The 20,271-nt window shown below is 38.2% G+C and overlaps 1 protein-coding gene across 3 annotated transcripts in view; it reads right to left on the reverse strand.

Moving 5' to 3' along the window:
• SHC3 (SHC adaptor protein 3) overlaps positions 1 to 19,724 on the reverse strand; it is a 64,348-nt gene extending 44,624 nt beyond the window's left edge. Inside the window, exons 1-4 of one of the 3 annotated variants that reach the window (XM_069777063.1) lie at positions 18,753 to 19,724; positions 18,287 to 18,371; positions 17,535 to 17,689; positions 17,236 to 17,400 (exon numbers count right to left, since the gene is read on the reverse strand). In XM_069777063.1, coding sequence (XP_069633164.1) covers positions 17,236 to 17,385 — 150 coding nt within the window. In that variant the 5' untranslated portion in view covers positions 17,386 to 17,400; positions 17,535 to 17,689; positions 18,287 to 18,371; positions 18,753 to 19,724. Of the gene's footprint in view, positions 1 to 17,235; positions 18,252 to 18,286; positions 18,372 to 18,673 lie in introns of those variants that run through there. The other 2 variants (XM_069777062.1, XM_069777061.1) reach the window with 2 other exon arrangements.
• Positions 19,725 to 20,271: the final 547 nt, after the last annotated feature.

Raw genomic sequence — 20,271 nt, forward strand, 5'->3', positions numbered from 1 at the left:
CCCTCTCATTGCTCAGGAAACAAAATATACCGAGGTGCAGCCCACCTTGAAGTAGGAAGATTTGGGACTACCAGTTCCAAGCTCTCTCAGGTAACATTCTGCCTTCTGTCTACTTTCTGATATTTGAATGAGTTTCCAGCTTGTATACCTTCATTGAATGGTACTATGCCCCAAGGAAAAAGTCTTTCATATGAATGAATACCTTCCCATTCAGAAGTTTTAGATTCATAACTAGCACTTTGCATGCTAAACAGCACCTTGCAGGAAGCTCATATAAATCCAAAAGCAGAGTGCCACATACTCCTGGGACCATACCTCTGGCATTGCATGAGGTTCCAACATCCTTATTAGTTACAATTCTTCCAGGTATATGTAAGAGGTGGCCATATATATATCCCAAGTTTCTGGTTCATCCCATAGATGAAGATTTTTCCATATTCCCTAAAGTACCTCTGTCTTCTCTGTGACTCAGTCAGAAAATTCTGGTTTAACAACTAAAAATTTTTACTGTACCCTGTGCAAGAAAGGGTACTGAGTTCTCCCAACATTTGTCAGAAACAGACAGCTCAACACATAAGCGCTGAGTGCATTCATGTGCTTGGAGTGAAGAGAAAAGGCAAATGAGGGTAGTCACTGTCAGATGTGCCTTTTTGCTCCATGAACATGAACAACCTTGTTCAGTGTTTCCTAACAAGCTCTTCAAAACACCAAGTTACTGGAAGAAATCTTCCATTGTTTGACTCAGAAGCTAGTAGTAACAACAGCAACAAATGTTTTTATAAAAATGTAGCAAGATGTAGCCCCATACAGCACTGCAGCAGTCCAGCTTGGAGTGACAAATGCTTGAATGCTTGAACGCTTGAGTGGCATATGCATGTCTAATAGCAGATGAGTGTCTGCCCTGAACACGGGTAGCAAGAATATCTGCCCATCACCTACTCTCAAACAAAATAAGGACTCCTAATCTCTGAGTCTGAACTACTGGAGTATCATTAGCTCACCAAAACTGCATGGGTATTCTTAGTACATTAAGCTAGACTGGTTTTAATCTGTGTAACTGGATGACCATCATCAAATCTGAGTAGTTCACAACATTGCAGATTGTACCTGCAACACACATAGCCTCGTGCAAGTTACGTAAGAGATAACATGGTTACATCAGCAAACAGACATGCACTTGCGTTGTTAGCCAAAAATTAGCTAGTGCCTTCAAATATCGATGTATCTGAAATCTGCACTAACGTTACATAGCTGCTGATAATAGCCTAGGAGGCTCGAAAAATAGATTCAGATTCACGGGGTTTTGGGTGGTGTATGTAGATTTAATTTTTGAAAATAGAAATCTCTGAAGCATATTATAAGATACCCTGTAATAAACTGGTCAATTCACTGAAAGTTTCTCACCCACAGGCTTAGGCTGTGCTTTTACTTGGCAAGTGAAAAAGTGAGCATCTTTTTACTTGCTGCATCTGTTCCTCATGTGTATCTCAAGTCATATGCCTATATTTCATTATTCCTTTTTTTTGGGGGGGGGGGAGGGTGGTATTTCTTTGTTTGCTTTTGTGGGGTTGTTGTTGTTTTGCACTTTATTCTTGTTAGCCAAAGAGCTAGTCCAGAATTAGTGTATACCCTTAAAGTAAATGAGTAGTTAGTATGAACTGGCTAATGCTACTTAATTCCAGTTGAGGACTCCCTTATTTAAAAATAAGAGCTTTTATTTCAAATTCAGATTATATTGCTTCTATTGCAACACGCATTTATTTATGCATCAAAATGACAGTTCCTTCTAACTTCAGATATCATCATTAACAGCCAAAGGGGCTTCTGAAATGAGCACTGAGGGTTCCATAATGCTCCACAATACTTACAACTTATTTTCAAGTTTGCCATCTACCATAAATCATATTAAGATTCAAGCCCAGATACACCCTACCAAGCAGGGCATAATACAAAAATAGTAACAGCCCAGGACTTGACTTCAAGATAGTAAGTTTGTCCACAAGTAACTGTGGACACTGTCAGGATTTTTAATATCCATACTGATGCACGAAAAGGAGAAGAAAAAAGCACAAAAGCAACCCAAGTCATAGCCAGAGACTGTAGAATTGATAATTAACAAGGAACTGTAATCAGAAGGTGTTCCCTTTAATAAAATAAACTAAGTAAAAGAAAAAATAAGTGCCACAATATTTCCTAATTTTTAAAATTCTGCTTTAACTGAACATTTATTTATTACCTTGAATACCTTACTAATTTGACTGAGACATGCACCACAAATTACTTAACTCAGCTAATCAGCAGGAAAAGATCACAAAAAGATAAGATAGCTTATCACTACATACATTTGCTTCTTTACTTGATAAGGAGGTCATAGCATAGTTATATGTTTTTGATTAAACTACATAGTATCCTGTAGCAGTACATTTATTAACTTTGTGAAGACAGTGGAATCTTAGAAGCATTATAAATTCACAAAACCACTAAACTCTTATGTTAAGAGAAAAAAATACATTTTCTGAAATACTTCAGGTGCATCTGGCAATACAAAATCCTTGCCAATCCACAAAATAACCTTCTGATGGGCAGTTGCCAGTCTGCCAGTCATATTATCCACCCACTAACAGAGGCAGAAAGAAGTCATTGACAAAAAGCTGTCTGAAGAAATACAGTAGCAATACAGTCCTTGCTATTTTTTAAGATAAACTGGGTACAGAGTTATACCTAGGATTTGAAATACGTAATTATAATTTCAGTTACCCATAGCAAAATCCCTTATCCTATGGTAAAGCACTTCCACAGAAGTCTGTAAAGATACTGGCATGTGGCAGGAGGACCCTTCCTTCCACATCTTCAGGAGGAAACGTAACTGCTTGGCATTTTTGCAGACAAATTTATCCTTACTCATGCAGCCTATACAAGGAGGACATAAAGCCTCCACAAGAAGGAATCTGACATAGTGTGTACACCCCTGCACCAAGCTAGCTCATCAGATTTGCGTGAAAGGCAGAGAGGGTCTGGAGGCACGGCTCTGCATCCAGGTAGTTGTGGGAGTCGTCCTAATATGAAAGAGTGGCTCCTCATCCTGATGACAACAAATGGCCCAGACATAGAAAACAGGCCTTCCTGAGTTCTTTTTCACCTAGATTCTCCCGTTAGCAGAGCAAAATGAAAAGGAAAGAAGGAAAGGAAAGGAGAGTGTGCTAAATAATGGTGGGGATGCATTGCATGTTACCCACAAACTCAGCAAGCTTCTTCAGGGGCTATCATCTTAAGCGCAGTTACCTTTAACTGCAATCATTTGCTAAATAATGCTTAGTCTTTAACAACAATTCACACTGACCAGTATTTACAGCACTTATGTAAGTTTGTATAAAATTTTGTTTCCAGTAGTACTGATATAAAATACGCTGTGCATATACAGCAGCTTGAAAAGCATAAATCCTCTCACCCATTCCCAGAAAGACTTTCAAACCTTTACAAAACAGGTAAACAGTTCATTTAGTCAGGCTAAATATGGAGGCAGCCTATGTTTTGAATTCATCATTGAATAAAAAGATCACTTTAGAAGAAGGGGTACTCTGAAGACATCTCTACATAGCAAAGACTGAAGCTGTCATGCATATTCCATCAGTAAAGCAGACGAGGTAGGATATGAGCTGATGTCATGAGCAGTTATGAGGACCTAAGACTGTGGGAAGCTCCTAAGGCTGAGTTTACACTTGAAATCTTTTGAATATGAATAAGTATTTACATACTGAAAAAGAGTGTATGTAAAGGGACTTTATACATATGATGCTAGTCACTGACCTAAGAATGTGGCTCAGCTACCTGACTGGGACATAGATCTTGGTGGCAGCTCAGTAAATCTTTCTGGACTCAACAGTCAGCTAGCTCACCGGAGAGCAGGAATGACTTCTGAGGCCAAACTAGAACAAAAAGTAGCACTATAGGGAGGTAATTTTCTGTCACACCAAAAAGTCAGCATTTTCTGAAGACCTGCACTCTAATGTGCAATAAACTTTTTTTTTGTTTGGTTGGGTTTTTTAACCTTAACAGCTGCCCAGTGCCAAGAGGGTGTTTGCCAACCTGAGGCAACCTTTTCCTGGTAGGTGGAGAACCGCTGTATGTTGTCCTGCCATCGCTGTGGCATACATCCCATCCAAACTCTGACACCACAGAAGTCTGCAGGACACCCTTTCACTGCAGGTGTTGCTGATAACGCAAAGCACTCATCAAGGGGCAGAAAAGGCAGCCTTTGGCAAATGCTGGCTACCATCGACTGAGCAGATAGCGCAGTGGGAAGAAGGTCCTGCATGCACACAACCGTGCAGATTTATGTCAGTGTACCTGGATATTTTAAGCAGAAGGATGGAATGGAAGATTAGTTCTGTGACATTTCTAATGTAGGGTGAGTTACAATATTAGAAAAAGCTGTGGGCAGAAGCAAGACTGGATATTCAGAGCGAAATAAATTTGTATGAGCAGTAGTCACAGAGCTTTAAGTCAGCTGCTAGAGATTTCAGCTTGTCTGGTAGTTTGGGATATAAATATTTGCTTTTAAATGCTCCGCTTCACTATCAAGTAACACGATATTGAGATCTCACCTAACATGAGTGTTATACTCCCAGCCATGCCATAGTCTCCTGCCCTTCCCTCCCCTTGGGGCAAGACACATCTTCACGACTACTGGAAGATGCAGATCTCCAAGGGTACCTGATGACTGTGGTCTACCCGCATATGCTGAGGGAGCCGCTCTGTACCTCTGTCCCATGCTTCCCCAGCATCTGCACAACGGCACACCTGCTCGAGGGAGCAGCAATCCTGCATGAAAGAAACACTGGCAGCCTTGTTCTGAATGAGGAAACGGCCCTATATTTAGACATTGTCAGAATGTAACACCAAAAATGTGTCATAAACATATGCTGCCGTGAAAAACAGACAGGCACTCTTCTGTGCTTTCATACTTCTGCAGTTGGTAATTTTTACACCAGTAAGTAACCATGTATAGAGCTTTACAGTGAATCAATACTTGCCCCAAAGGTTTTTTTCTCATTAAAGAATGCATGTTCTAATCCAGACAGAAAACTCTAAGTAAGGATTGATTGAATAGAAATGGAACGGAAAATCTAAATCCAAGTCTTCTTCGGGGTTCAACTATAAATAAGCCTTGACCCTTCAGCTGTAAATTTATCATCACAAACTGTTCTGTGAGACAAGTAAACCAACAAAGCTTCTGAACTAGTACAAATGATGATGGATATGACTGTCAATTGCACCTCTCTTGGAAATAGGTGGTTTGCTTCTTCAATAACAGGTGAGAGGAGAACACAGTTCTCCCAAGAACACCTCCAATTTTGGCCAACACCTAGCTCTTTCCTATGTCCTCTTGTACAATAACTGGCTTCTGTAGTATAAAAATATTTCAAATGTTCCTATATATGTGGACTTTAACAATTCTTAACTGGTGAACGTTAGCTTACTCTTTCAACCAACTGCTTTATCCTATTTGAACACAAGGCTCAGGTGTGCACAACTGTAATAATAAAGGGATTTAGGAGGCAAATGTATGTATTTTGTGCATGAGATCAGTACCTCCCAGAAATTACTTCTATGATTTATATACTTTGATTCGCTAATTGACACATTATTTTTAGTATAATTCAATGCTATTTTGGCAACTTATGATGTTTACAATGTATTGCTTCTCTATTTTATTTTTTTAACTGAATGCTTGGATTTTCAGTAACAGGAATGCTGCTAAAATTACGCTATTAAACTATTTTGGTAAAAGAGGTAACCTGCATAAGCTCTTGATCTAATTATCATAGTAGAATTATAAAACATTTTCATAAGAGACTGCAGGGAAGTAAGACTTTCTCTGTGTATCTGTGCCTTGATATATTTTGATTCACTGCACCAAACAGAAACAGTGTTTATTCAGCATCCAGAGTACAAAATAATAAAAAGAAAGGTCACGTTTTAAAATTTTCACTGCATGACTGTGAGTCACTGCATATTTGCTAGACGTCTAGCTTTCATCATGTAAATCCTTTTACAGTGAATTTCCTGAAGATTTTAATAAAGGCTTTCAGTCATAAGTAAAACAAGACTAACTTCCAAAGGGATTCTGGGATCAGCTATAAAACAAAGTGCCTAGCATTGACTAATTAATGCTGAAAGGCTGTGAAACTTTTTCATCTAAATAAATTCATCCTAAATCTAACCCTCTACCAGTAGAAAAATCAGCATCTAAACAAAGGCAGGCAACTATATTGTTCTATTTCACATGCCTGCCTTGCACTGAGCTGCTTAAATGATAAAAAAGAATCCATCCACCTCAACATGACAAAAAATAATTTTTATTTCCATATACCTACTTTTATTTTAGATATATTATGTATATGCATGTATGTATTTTTATATATACACTGACCTTGAAATCCTATATATTTACTTCAAGCATGCACAAATATACAGTGCCACTGTTATTAAGATTGCTTATCAAGAATCCTTAAGTCCAAAAAAAGATAATTTTTTATTATTTTTGAAACACAGTATATAAATATTTATAACTATTTTAAAGTTTCGGCAGGCAGCTGTATATTTCTATTAACAAACTGGCAAATACGATTATACATAAAAAGATAGCAAGATTTGCCAATACGCTGAAAAAGATGAAAATAAGTTACTCCTTTTTCTCCCACAGAGATCAGAAAACCTGTAAAGTTCTTCTTCAGTAGCTAGGGATTCATATAACCAAAGAGACCTTGGAGAAAATATGAACCTCCAAATCTTGCTGATGATGAGGCACAGAGAGAGCACAGCATTTGGAAAAGAAAATATACTTATGTGCCACCCATATCAGGACAGAAGGTAGAGCAATACTAAGCAATACCTTCCATGTCTGTTAACACATCTGTGAAGTATGATGAAGACCTTACGTGACTAAATATTATCAGTTGCTGGGGAGAGAAGGTATCTGTAGAAAAGCTGTGTGACAACATGCAATATTTTCACCATATTTCAGAGTATATTTTCCCTCTGTTGACAGAATGCATTTTCACTTGATTTTACTGGAATAAACTGGATTTTTTCTATTTTTCCTGTATCAGAGTTGCAGACAGGAATAGCTGTAGAAATCTCCGCACAACATAAGAATATGGGGCATCTTACCAGTAAGAAAACAATTTAAAAGTCTATACCATAAACCTCTGTAAGAAAAGAAGAATCCATTCTATTTGGGATACATCTACAATTCTCACTAGATATTAATAGTGGTTTTACATTTGTCCCCTGTGAAAGCATTCCAGCAGCATCTCACAATCAAATCATATGGTAAGGATTCAGAACCCCTAAAAAAAAAAAAAAAGGCAAAGGATTCAGCTAGGGGAAGAAGAATATATTTTATCTTATCTCGAAAAGCAATTTCTTAAGTCAACTCTAAGGTCTCATTTCTTGCTAGTAAGGGGAAAGATACCACTGGGAAGCGAATTTTGCTTCTGACAATTTTCTAATCTCCATCTCAAATGGGGCTGAAAACAACACATCTTCAAAGAAAATACCTTTTTCTTATTTCTCACTCGTATGTGGATGAAATAAGATTGCCAACATCATGCTCAAAAAAAATTCACAGAGTACAGATGCTAAATGGACTGAGCTTTCACAAGATTCCACAAAAAACCCATATCAGTAGTTTTGCATGTACAATATTTCTTACGTTCTTACTTTACAGATGTATGGTTTTGCATGCAAAAACTCAGAAATGCTAGAATCGGAAGTGCACACATTGATCAATGATTTATACTATTATTTTAAATGTAAACACATTCTGCATTATGCCTCAATTTTTTGTATGTGCCAAAAGTTTTCTTTAAAAAAGGCTACAATTGGAAAAATATGTAGTGCTATACTTTTGAGGTTTAATTTTAAAAATATATAATACCAGGTGAATGCAATTATTGCAGTGTGATATTAATCGGTGTGAACCACTTATGCACTGCAGTATGACAGATTAATTGTTTCATTTTCACAGTTGCATACTTTAATTCATTGAACACTTTCCAGACTGTTTTGCCTGCTACCTTGAATATCCACTAAGATATATTCCCCTTTAAAGCACCATGCAGATTAGTTCTAGCAGCTTATGTTCTGCATCAGAGTTCCTTTAACACAAACATGCAAAAGCTTCTGCAGCCAAAACATTATGCTTCAATAGCTGAAAATTATAATTAGACATTTGAAACTGTAAATATGGACACTGTAAATATAACTAGTTGTTAAAGAACTGATACTACCTCAGTCATTAAGTAGAACTGCTTGATGAAGAGTATTATTAAAGCACAGACCCAGAAGATGGAAGATCTAACAGGTGCTTTTCCACTATGCCAGATATAAACCTATCCTAAGTATCTGAAATGCTATATGGCTACACTTTTGAAATTGTACATTTGGAGGTGTGATTTAGGAAGGACCCGTCACTCTTAACACTGAAAATCCAAAACACACAGGGAGGGAGAAGGAGTCCTTTTTTATATGAATGCTACATGTACCTCTGGTCTTCATCACAAGAATCCAGCAATTAAAACACATCCTATTTCTTAATCTTTATCACCCTCTACCTTCTTATGCTTAAGCTATGGTCACTTATGTTCACAGTAAGAGTGCCCAAAAGATGACCTCCAATGTGAAGAACAGAGGAATAAGGTAAGAGATGTCCCAGCATGGATTTCAAGCATGAAAAAATCTCTCAAACGTCTTCTTGCAGCGTAAAGGCCATGAAGAATCCCAGCAGAGCAGCTCTGGTGGGCTTGGGACCCCTCCCTACCACCACTGCCCAAAAGCAGGATGGGCACCCACAGCTCCCAGCTTGTGCCCCCACGCTGAGCAGCCCTGTTCTTCCAGCTCCTTGGCAGAAATCAATATATTGCAAGAGTGGGTTCATATAATGTTTCTGTTTAGTTAGTACTTTCTGCTTATTTTATGACTATAAAATTGATTTACAAAAGGTTCAAAATGACAGAAAGATACATATTCAACAATCACTATTTTAAGTTTTCTCTTCCAGAGTTGGCCTGCTTCATGTACAGGCTATTTATCCAGTGTAACTAGTACTGTAACGAATGGTTACAGAACAGTCTCAAATACAGGTAATCTACACTACATAAATAAGAGTATTTTAAGTACTCTCAATCTTGTTTCAACTTGAAAAGTCTGTTGCACCTAACTCTACAGGCTGCACATCAGTTGTAGTTCTTCAGACGTCTCTCATAACTTACTACTCTTTCTGCCTATCATTGAGCAACCTGAATTGCAATTCATAATGCTGATCTAAAAAAATGCATTCATAAATATTGCTCACTTCAGCCTCACAACATATACCAGACTAAGCTTCTAACATGAACAAAACCTATCTTGTATCTCACTGTATCCAGGGTATTCGCCAAAACTCTGATCCTGCAAAACATTCATACATCATATGAACTTTGAGCTTATAAACAATTTATTGTTTTTTACAAAACATTTTTAGGTATGCATTTCATAGTGAATCTTCTATTTTCCCTGTCCGCTGTTGCATGCACTGTGTGCTCCGTGATCTTTGACAACTATTACAAGTGCATCACAGAAGACCATGATTCAAAGGTAGCATCTGCTAACCTGGGAAAGGCTGTCTTTCTGTCCCTCCAAAATTTCTACTCTAATTTCTGTCATAAAGGCACTCAGTTCGCAAACTGAAAAGATATTTTCTGATTTGCTTATTCTGCCTAGCCAGCTAGAGACCTTTTACAGCAGCAGACCTTCACTCTAGCAACTTTACAGAGCAGCTGGGTCTGGTGGAAGAGCACTGCACTTAGGTGTTGTGTAAGTCTCACCTCATTTCCTGGACACCCTCAAGCAAATTACTTAAATCCTCTACGTCTTTATTTCCTCTTCAGTAAAATCGAAAGATTGATACTTTGCATTAAATAGTACTTTGTATTAAAGGTTGCAAACAAACATCACTTTGTAGAGCATGAGGATCTATTAACGAGTGTTCCGTAGGAACTAGGTTTTATTAATATTATTATTAGTCCTAGAGTAGAGTGAGCCAGACTTCATTGCCTTCTTAATGCTGCTGAAGTGCTGTAAGAGAAACAGGTTCAATGCATCTGGCAGTGCAGCTTGATTTCATACCAGGCCCTTGTAAAGCTCATTAATTCTGAAGGTTTTTATCATGCCTGAGTGTTGTTAAGGATAACAGTCATCTAGGAACAGGAGGACCATACTGGGGACTGCCTTCATAGTTTCTGTCTCTGACCCTAGAAAAGGCTTTGGGTAGATTCCAAACACTTGGCTGATATGTTTTTAACAGTTTATTGTGGTGTTTGCAGTGCAGCTTCACACTTAATCCTTTCCTTTCAGAAGGAGACTCTGCACAGTTTATTTGCCTGGCCTTCTCTCTTCATTCCTGCTCAGCATTTAGAAAAAAGTAAAAAAGAATGACACTGTAGCATCTGCACTCAACATGTGGAGACAAAACATGGCCCCTGCATTTGGTGGCAAAGGTGGTATTTCTGAAACATTCTAATTTCTTGGGAAGTTCAGGGTACTTTTAAAATGTCCTGTGGCTAGTTAAAGCAGCTTGTCTATAAGAAAAAAAAAAATACTGTTTCTGATAATTACTTCATCGGAGGTATACAGTGTCAAATGTCAGTCAGGATGCTGGCGTCCAATGAGACATGGACTCCCTTGTATAATTCCTGTGCTAGTAAGAGCCAAAAATGGGAATAAAGGCACGTTAGTACAACATATCCAGAAAGATGGAAATGGTGCTGAGCACGTTAAGACATCTTAAGATGAAATATCTCTCTTTCAGTCTTGTCCTTATTATTTCAGGTATTTGGTCAACTTATGTCTCAAATTTCAGGATTTGTTCTGAGATAACAAAAAAAGACAAAAATTTCAGTATCAACAAATATAATGTGATGGCGCTGTGGAAAAGAGGCCTAGACAGCTTTTTCTGTTTACGTCACATCATTTTCTTTGCATCTCCTTATACCCTGTTTATTTTTACCTTTTATCTTTTTGCTTGCCATTCCTGTCTAATTTCAAAGGGCTTTTTTCAGTCTTTAAACTTTTAGCTGTGACTTGGATTGTCTGAGTCAACATTTTGAGACTGAAAACTTTCCTGGCCCTTTGAAAACTTATCTGAAAAATCTAGGGGAATATCTATCACTTATTAAACAAACATTCTAGCTTACCCTTACTGAATTGCATCAAATCCCCCTCTGAAAGCAAGTGATGACTGGAAATGTGGTTGCACTGAGTCCCATCATTATTTCCATCACCACTTAAATGGACAGTCTCTGCCTCAGACCTGCCTGGAGCAGTCAAAGGTAGAGCTGCATCGCATTTTATCATAAATGTATAGAATCAAATGAAATATGAATATTGCATGACTATGTAGAGCTGCAGAGAAGCAATACTGATCCCCTCTTCCCCTATGACTATGGAATTGGTTTCATTGCTTAGGGGAGTAATCACACTGAAAGAGTGTCAGTAGCTGGGAAGGCTTGTTGTCTCCAGCACGGTCCCGGGGCAGATCTGCATTTTTTCCCATTGCAAACAATGTGAAAATTTAATATTGATACTTTGTGCATTCACTTCAACTTTCTACCATAAAATGAAGCCAGGCTGCAGCACAAGTATAGCTAGTGTGTTAGTGGAGACAAGGTTCCTCAATGGGTTATGTGGCTAGGGGACAAAGGAGTGCCCTGTCACTGGGACAAAGGAGTGCCTTGTCTCCAGCAGCCAAGAAAGGCATTGGTTTTCCCTGAAGCTCTCGGTTCATGTGTGTGTTTTCTTTATGTTTGTAGCAGCAGATATTTACTTTGGGCACATGGTATTCTTACTGTAATCATTATTTGAAGACAAGTAAAGAAACCAATAAATCAATTTCCAAGGAAAAACAGAGAAGGAATTCTGGCTGAATGCAGTTTTACCTCCTAAGCCAACCAGCTAAATTCATCAGTGGATTTTAAAGCTGTAAATAACTAGCAGGATTGTATAATTTTTGCTTTAAATGAAAACAGTCCTGACTTTAACTATTTAAATCAACATTAATAGTGCCCAAATTGTGTCACTCATTAAATAACCCTAGGTGTGGAATTTATGCCAAAGCTTCCAAGGCATTTTGCAAACACTCCAAATGTACTGCAGAACAGACATTCATGCTGAGAGTTGAATCCCTCAGCAGTGAAATCATTACATGCTTTGCTTTCTATGAAAGGTGTGCAAATGTACAGTAATAGTACTTGAGTTATGTAATTAGAATAATATTATAATTAAAGACTCTACTGTATGATTTCTTCCTATAGGATTTGATTTAATTTCTGTGAGAAATGCTCTTTTCATATCAGTGGGCTGTAAAACAGACCCACAGTGTTTCAGATCCATGGAGCTCAAAAAATAGGTTTTCAACAGAGCAACAGGCATCAATATCTTTTTTTCATAGCCCAAACAACAGTGAAAGAAAATGCGAAGAATACTAACTGATTGCAAAGGAATATGGCATACTAGGAGGGATTAACCAATGCTGTCTTTGTCACTTCCTTCTCTCTCCCCTAACGTGCATGCAAGCAGCTTTAAAATCCACAGTGATAAGCCAGTTTCATGAGTCTTTAAACTGTGTCTAACACTGTTTGGGTACTTGGGTTGAGGATAGCAGACTCTGAACTAACGGATCAATATTCAGTCCTATTATCACCATATGGCCGAAACACACAACCCGCTTCTTAAACATGCAAACCTCATTACAGCAGGACACTTTTGAGACTGTGTTCCTTATTATTAGAATCACATGCACAAAATCCTACGGAGTATGGTTTTACTCAGGCCATGTCAAACTATGAGTGATTAACCATTAACGCTACGGCAGCTTGACTGACAGAAGCAGAATTTAAATCTGATTTAAAAAGGAAAACAAACAAACAAACAAACATTGCACAAATTCTTCTATAATGAAGAGAAATTTAACATCGACCAAAAAGAGAAACTAACAAGTCTTGCTGTAACATTAATATTCTTTTTTTTTTTTTTTAAACAAGTAGATTGTAAATTTGACTTTATGTCTGTTTAAAGAGGTAAGAAGGAAGCAAGAAACCCTCTTTTTTTCTTACAGGCTACGCTGGATACCTTTCAAACAGCTGGGCAAACAGTACCACCACAAAGCCAAAAAGCATTGGTATCTTGCTCCTACGTGAAACTAGCAACAAATCAATTCTAGTTAGCACAGAAAGGAAAAAAGAGAAACGTTTTTCCAAAGAGCCCTGAAGTCTTCTAGGGGAAGGCCGCGTATATTGCGGTTTCCACCATGTTAGCTCCATTTAAGGCTGTGCTTCACAGTCTGGCTTAGCCACTAAACAGAAAAGTAATTTTGTAAATTCTGTGTCTACTTGCAGAGATCTGCTAAAATCACAGCTGCCCTGCATATACACTGAAGGGAATACTATAGTACAGAATAAAAGCATGCAATAAGAGCATGCAACACTGCAATTTAGTTCATCCTTAAGCACATACTTAACTTCCAGCATACAGGAGTAGCCTCAGTTATTTCAGTGAGAATGTTCCCATAAACAGTATCATGCATAAATGTTTGCAGAACTGAAGCCTTTACTTGGTGATATGTTTGAACAGCTTCATGGAAGATGTCTATTTTCCTCAACAGATGTAAATCGCTGTTATCCCCTCCCAAGACATAAAAGTGTTAAAATGTTAAAGAAATAATTGTAGTTAGGATTATACTCTTTAAATTATTAATATTATAGCAAATTATCTAATGTGCTGCTCACTGAAACATTATTTGCCTGGCTTGCGGTGCTTCTTTTAGATGAAGTTCTTTTTCCTTCCTATCTCTAAGATACTATCTTTATACCTGTTTCTTAACACTAGATTTGCCCAGGTCTGTTCTATACCACTATTGTGGTTTTACAGCTCATTAGCTCTTCCAGATATACTGTATATAGGGATATAAAATTATGCTGTAGTATTTTCAGTTTATTTAGTTTTTAACTTCTGAGAAACAGCATTTTAAGCTCATCAACACTTGTTACAAAACCCAACCAGGAGTCACCTAGACAGACATACATTTGCCTCTTGAGTGTTGACTGTGCTCTTAATTAAATGTAACAAAACCCAAAACCTCTATGCCATTACCCAACTAAAACTCATCAGTAAACATTTATAATTGGAAACAGATTTCATTGAAACATTTAACTACTGTTCCATTACACAGTTTTACACTTTTTTATTACATGTATTTGTTTTTCTGACAACATGAACACTTATAATCACTCCCTATAGTAATCAGTCCCGCTGTGGGGAAAAGACTGAGCTCTTCAATGACTTCCATCACAGCAAACTATTTCATTTTTTTCATTAATCCATAATTTGTTAAACTGTTCAGCAGTGGTGTTCAGTAAAATATCAGTACCTCACCACTTAATGTCCCTAATACGGTTATGGTCATTGTCCAATTTGTTACAAAAATATTTTTTTGTTTTTGTGAAAATTTTCCTGTTGAAATAATAGATAAAAATACAATGTGAAATCCACAGGGAGAAAAAAAATACAGAAAATGCCAGTATTTTTATGGCTGAAAATAATTCCATCACAGCAGATCATGAAGATAGAACACAGTTCCTGTTTACCATAATCCTACACCCATTTTTAAGCATTAGTTACACTGCCCATTTAAAAAACGGGTAATACATGAAAATGTGGGGACAGCAGTAAAGTTACAGATTGGTCATACATTGCATATAGGAACTTTGTGTCTCTTACTTCAGAAGATTCCAATGTGAGTTATCAAACTGGCCAGTGGTTACAATTTACCCTGTCCCATAGATAATTTCATGTTTTGAATGTGGATTAATGAGAAAATAGTAACCCAGTGCACATTTACACACAAAATTATAAAAGCTTTGCTGGTTAATAACAAATCTAGTTTTTGTCTCATTTAACTAATGGCATGTGGAATTTTCTGCAAGGCATATGGTACTAATTAAACATGGTACAAGTCCCCCAGATAGTCAATATAGCCATGAGGTATCCAAGGGATGTTTCCCTTCAGTGTACATTATCTATGTATTGATTTGATGGTCTGAATGTATAAAAGCCCTGGGAACTAACAATGTTTAATGATGTGGGAACTGCACTTCTATTCTTATCTATATGAATGCTGCAGTTGCTGAGGAAAATTCTGAGATACTTAATGAACAGGCAAATTATGAACTAACCAGGACCAGTTTGTTTTCATCCATTAACCACCAATTTTGATATTTATTTTTAACCTTTGTTTTTACAGTTAGAGCACTGTTCTGTGCCTCTATATGCCAGAGAGCATGAAGACCAAATAGCACCCTATTTTTTTAACAGAAACAATAATGTAGATTCCATACATTTTAATGACATTAACAAACACCTAAAATGTAAGTTGTATAGTGCTAATGATTTATTTTGAAAATTCTGACACACATAATGTATATAAATACACTTCCATGTATTTGACACCAGCTGTGCTAATTAAAGTATTTGTTCTACTATCAGTGTTAGATATGGGTTAATTACTAACTTCAAATGTAAGTCCACTTCTATTCAATTTTAATTCTCTTTTCAATTCAAGGATATTGCCTTCCTCTAGGATACAGAAGGTCAACCTCTGAAAAAATCAAGAAAATGAATACTGTGTTTGTTCTGCTTCATAATGATCACTTCAGGTAAAACAAACAGCAGCAGTGAATTCTCATAGTCATTATCTGTCTACTTACAACATCCTAAGCAAAATAAAAAATAAAATAGTTGAGTTCCCTGAGCTAATGGGAAAATGGTAAATGACCTTCCGTTAACCAGAATATTTCCGTGCAAAAGAACAACAGCGTCTCAACACCACTATATCTAGCATCAGTGGGTTATTTTTACCAAGACACTTCTCGAACAGTAACAGAGCAGCAGTTTGTGTTCTGAAAGGTAGCACTGACTCTTTTGTAGATCCAGTGAATTTCAGAGTAGTAAAAAAGACAGTACAATTTCAATAATGCTCTGAATTGGCCAACTTACTCGGTCTACCATCACTTGCAAAATCTACCATCACCACTAACAGAAAGAAACGAAAACTGCTTCCTAGTGCTCCAACTGTTAAATATGCACTCTGCTTTTGATAATGAGACTTGAGAAAAACTGGTGAGAGTTAAGCAACAAGGCTGTCACTCAGTTTTAAAGCATCCTGATATAAAGTCACAATGTGACTTTTATACCCAAAATAAGATGAGATTAAAAATAGACCTCTATTAATAGTCTGCCACGAAACAGTTTAACACTTAAGATACAAAAGCCACTTGGCAAATAAAACATGGTGACTGAAGAACAAATTCTAGACAATAATGTTATCTTTATACTTTCTGCACACTGTGCTGGAAGGTGTAACCAGAATCTTACCTGACCACAAAAAAAATTGCACATACCCTTCTCTCAAAGGCTCTAATTTAATAGGTCATTTCAAAATACTTTAAAAGCATATGGAAATATTACCCTGTAATCTTAGGATTCTCTGCTCTTGACATGCTGTATCAACAAACTGAAAAGAGCAGTAACATTTAAGGTGGCTGAATTCTCATTATGTAAAACAAGCTGCATTTTCCTGCTCTACCCACAACAGTATTTCTATTTGTGGAACATGGTAAGAACTGCACTCTGTGCCTTACTGCTCTAAGATTTCAAATATAATTTCACTTTAAAAACACACATGTCCTTAGAGGTATTTTCAAACTGAAGTATCATGCAAGATTAACAGTTCTTCACACGTCAAGGAGTCTTTCTTTCCTCCTGTATATTGCACCAGACATATTGAAAGCCTATGTATCCATGATATATACAGTATGCTAGATAACACTGAAAACCGAATTTCAGAAGAAGGAAAAAAACCCCAACCCCGAAAGTAAGAAAACCAGCTTTTAGCTTAGGAACAGTATTTTTACACGGCTATAGAACATTATCTAACAAAGAACCTATTTGCAGGTTTGCTCTAATTTGACAAATTAACACAGCTTCCCAACCCTGCCTTCCTGCATTTACATACCATGCATTATGCACAAAAAAAAGGAATATACAAATAGAGATCCTTTCAGCCTGTCTAGCCTGTCATCAAAACCAGCAGAGAATTTTTCATTGATAAAAACAGAGAATGGAAGAAATCAGACCAACCTTCACAATGTACGTCACACCAGGTCCCAGGATCTTCTCACTCGAGTGCAGCCATCCTCGAGAGGGTTTACTGACAAAGCTGCTACTTTGATTCCAGTCTTCACCTCCCGGGTGCGTTTCCTCTGACCGTGTTTTTTTCCCCATGCTCATCTTGCTGGCGTCCTGCTGAGAACACGAAGTGGCAGAGACAAGGTTACATGTGTTGTCTGAAGCCCCTGCTGCTGAGCTAGAAGCACCTGAGCTTCCCTGCAACTTGGACACAGCAAGCTCCTTTACTGCAGAGGAGAGGTTTTTGATACCCAAAAGGCTGCCCGTGTTAGAGAGTTTCAAGTGGGACACTTTATGGATGAGGGTGCACAGGGTGGTGGGTCCATCTTCTTGGTCCTTGCGGAGAACCTCTGGCGAGACCAGGTATGAAGGTGTTGTTGAAGTCGTGGCAACTGCTGAGACCTTGCTGTTCATGGACAAATTGTGAATAAGATCATCAACTGATGTCACTGAATCATTCCTGAAGCGGTTATACTTGGTACGTTGAAGCATGCCCTTCTATCTGGTTTCCTGCATATGTTCTGGCAAATCTGATGCCAACGCAGGAGATGCCTGTGCTAACATAGCAGGCGATTCATAACAACACGGATGGATAACAGGATTTGGGGGTAAAAAAGAAAAGAGTATAAGGAAGAACAAAAAAAGATATATTTTTAAGAAATTTCTTATGGTTCCCCGTTAAGGTTGGGTGAAGTAACAGTTTTCTGTGACAGAGATCCCAGTCCTGCTTAGAGCTGCCAACTCGCTCACAGCAAAAGCATGACTCACACAAATGAGAAGGACCCTTTTCAACAAAAGGCTCAGTGAACACTGCAAATCACTTCCTGTAGCAAAAAAAAAAAAAAAAAAAAAAGACGAAAAAAAACCATCCACCCACTTACAGCACACTAGCACCAATCAATTCTCAAATTTCCTTTTCCTATCTTCTCAAACAGATATTTCCTTCCAACCTTTAATTCTTCACCACCACCACCACCACCCTTTTGGTACCAAAGGCAATTACCTTTAAAACTGAATTAACAGCCTTTACGAAACATTACACTTTATTCTTCTGTTTAAATGTTCTTCCACCTCACATATTTGTGAATCTATATAAAGAAGTCACAATTAGATAGCAAATATCTGGATAACATTTACACATATATACCCTCTCCCTCTACCCCCCCCCCCCAAAACACAGACACCTTGAAGATTTTCAGAACAGATGACAGAACTAAAGAATATACACATTTTCTTCCACAAAAGCAGCCTAACAGACTTTACAAGTGCCTTTGTGTCAATGCTGTCTCTCACGGAAAGTGTTACATCCAATTTTTGACAGAGAAAGAAATCCTTCTCCCCTGTTACTCCACAACAACCTTCTATTTTAATGAAGGAATTACATAAGTACCTATGTGTGAAGAAAAGTATTTTTCTGATGTCCAACAACAGGCTTAACAGATGTTTTTTCTTTCACCACTGATACTCACTCCAAAGAAAAACATGAAGAGGGTCTTCAATTCACTGCAATGTTTGGTTTAATTCTGAAAAACTGAAAAAAACCCTAGAAGAATATTCTAAAATCCAGGTAGCAGCAAACTGACATCCTGCAGTGAAAAATAAAAAAATGCACCAGGTCTTATTAAGCACAAATGTCAGCCACAAACACTTTATCTGAGAAGTAGCAAAACATGCAGAAAACAGATATTTCATTTCTCCTACATTTTTCTGAAAAATATAAAATGTGTACAGCATTGTGATGCACAATGCCCATCACAAGCCATATGGCTCTTTTCTATAAATTGATCTTCTTTGAAAAACATCTTTTGGATATAGGACAATACACTGCATTATAAACAAATTCAGACCAGAGAAGTTGCATAGTGCAAAGTTATTTTTTAAACAAATGACTAACCGCAGCACGATTTAAAGGAAAAATCCTGTGGAATTCCTTCCCTCTCCCATGACTAAAAGCTGCAGTACACAAAGTGCAAATACAGTGAAACAGGCAGCTCCAACACAGGTATTTAATTAGTATATTCATGACACATTAAATTAAGTCAGCACCTCTTATCCCAGCAGTGATGAGCAATGGCAATGTCCTAGTCAGTGTAAAAGCAGGTTTCTAGTGATCTGCAGAATAGCCTTTCACCACCACACTGCGAACCTGCTACAGCATCCACACAGCATTCATTCCTCTCTTCGTCCTCCTAGCATAGCAACAGCAAATATACACACCATAGCCTATTTTTACGTGTCTCTACTGCCCAGAAAACCCTACTGCTCCCAAATGGCTCTCTTCATTGGGAGCGGCTAGCGAAACTGCAAAATGTGAATGAGATTCTGTGCCTGTGAATGAAAGGGCTGGCGAGCATCCCCACGTTTCTGTGAATGAAGCGAGGCCTCGCAGCCTCTGCCAGGCAATCCCTTGGGTGCTCACCAGCCCAGCCAATACCAGCCGGCTCCGATGACTCATTCAGCAAAGCCTCGCTCAATAGTGGAAGATCCCATTCCGCGCACGGGCGGCACCTTTTCTGCGGCAGCACCGGGAAACGCAGCCGGGGCCCGAGCAGGCGCGGGGGGGTCGCAAAGCCCCCCGAGGGCGAGGGGCTGCGGCCGGAGAAATGCACGGGCTGTCCGCGGGGGGGCAGGTGAGGAAGACGGGGGGCGGCTCTGGGTTTCTCCCCGACGTGTTCATTCAGCCGGTTCATTTACATCCAGGATGGGAACGTGAATGTGCGCGTTTTGTTTGATGTTCGATTGCTCTCTCTGTGCACCAGCAGATTCACAGGTTTTACAGGTCTGCCTTCAGACACCCCCGTGCAAAAAAAAAAAAAAAAACAACAAAAAACCTGCTGGAAAAAACCACACATACTTACTTACCCTATTAGCAGAGTAGATATTTAAAAACAGCATGATCATCAGTCCACTGAAAGAGAGGCAGAGGGAAAGCTAGGGGATAAAAGCTTCCCAGAGCACCAGCAAAAGGACTAATTTCTGACGCTGCTT

This window comes from Haliaeetus albicilla, chromosome Z, assembly GCF_947461875.1.
Source record: "Haliaeetus albicilla chromosome Z, bHalAlb1.1, whole genome shotgun sequence".
NCBI classification, from domain to species: Eukaryota; Metazoa; Chordata; class Aves; order Accipitriformes; family Accipitridae; genus Haliaeetus; species Haliaeetus albicilla.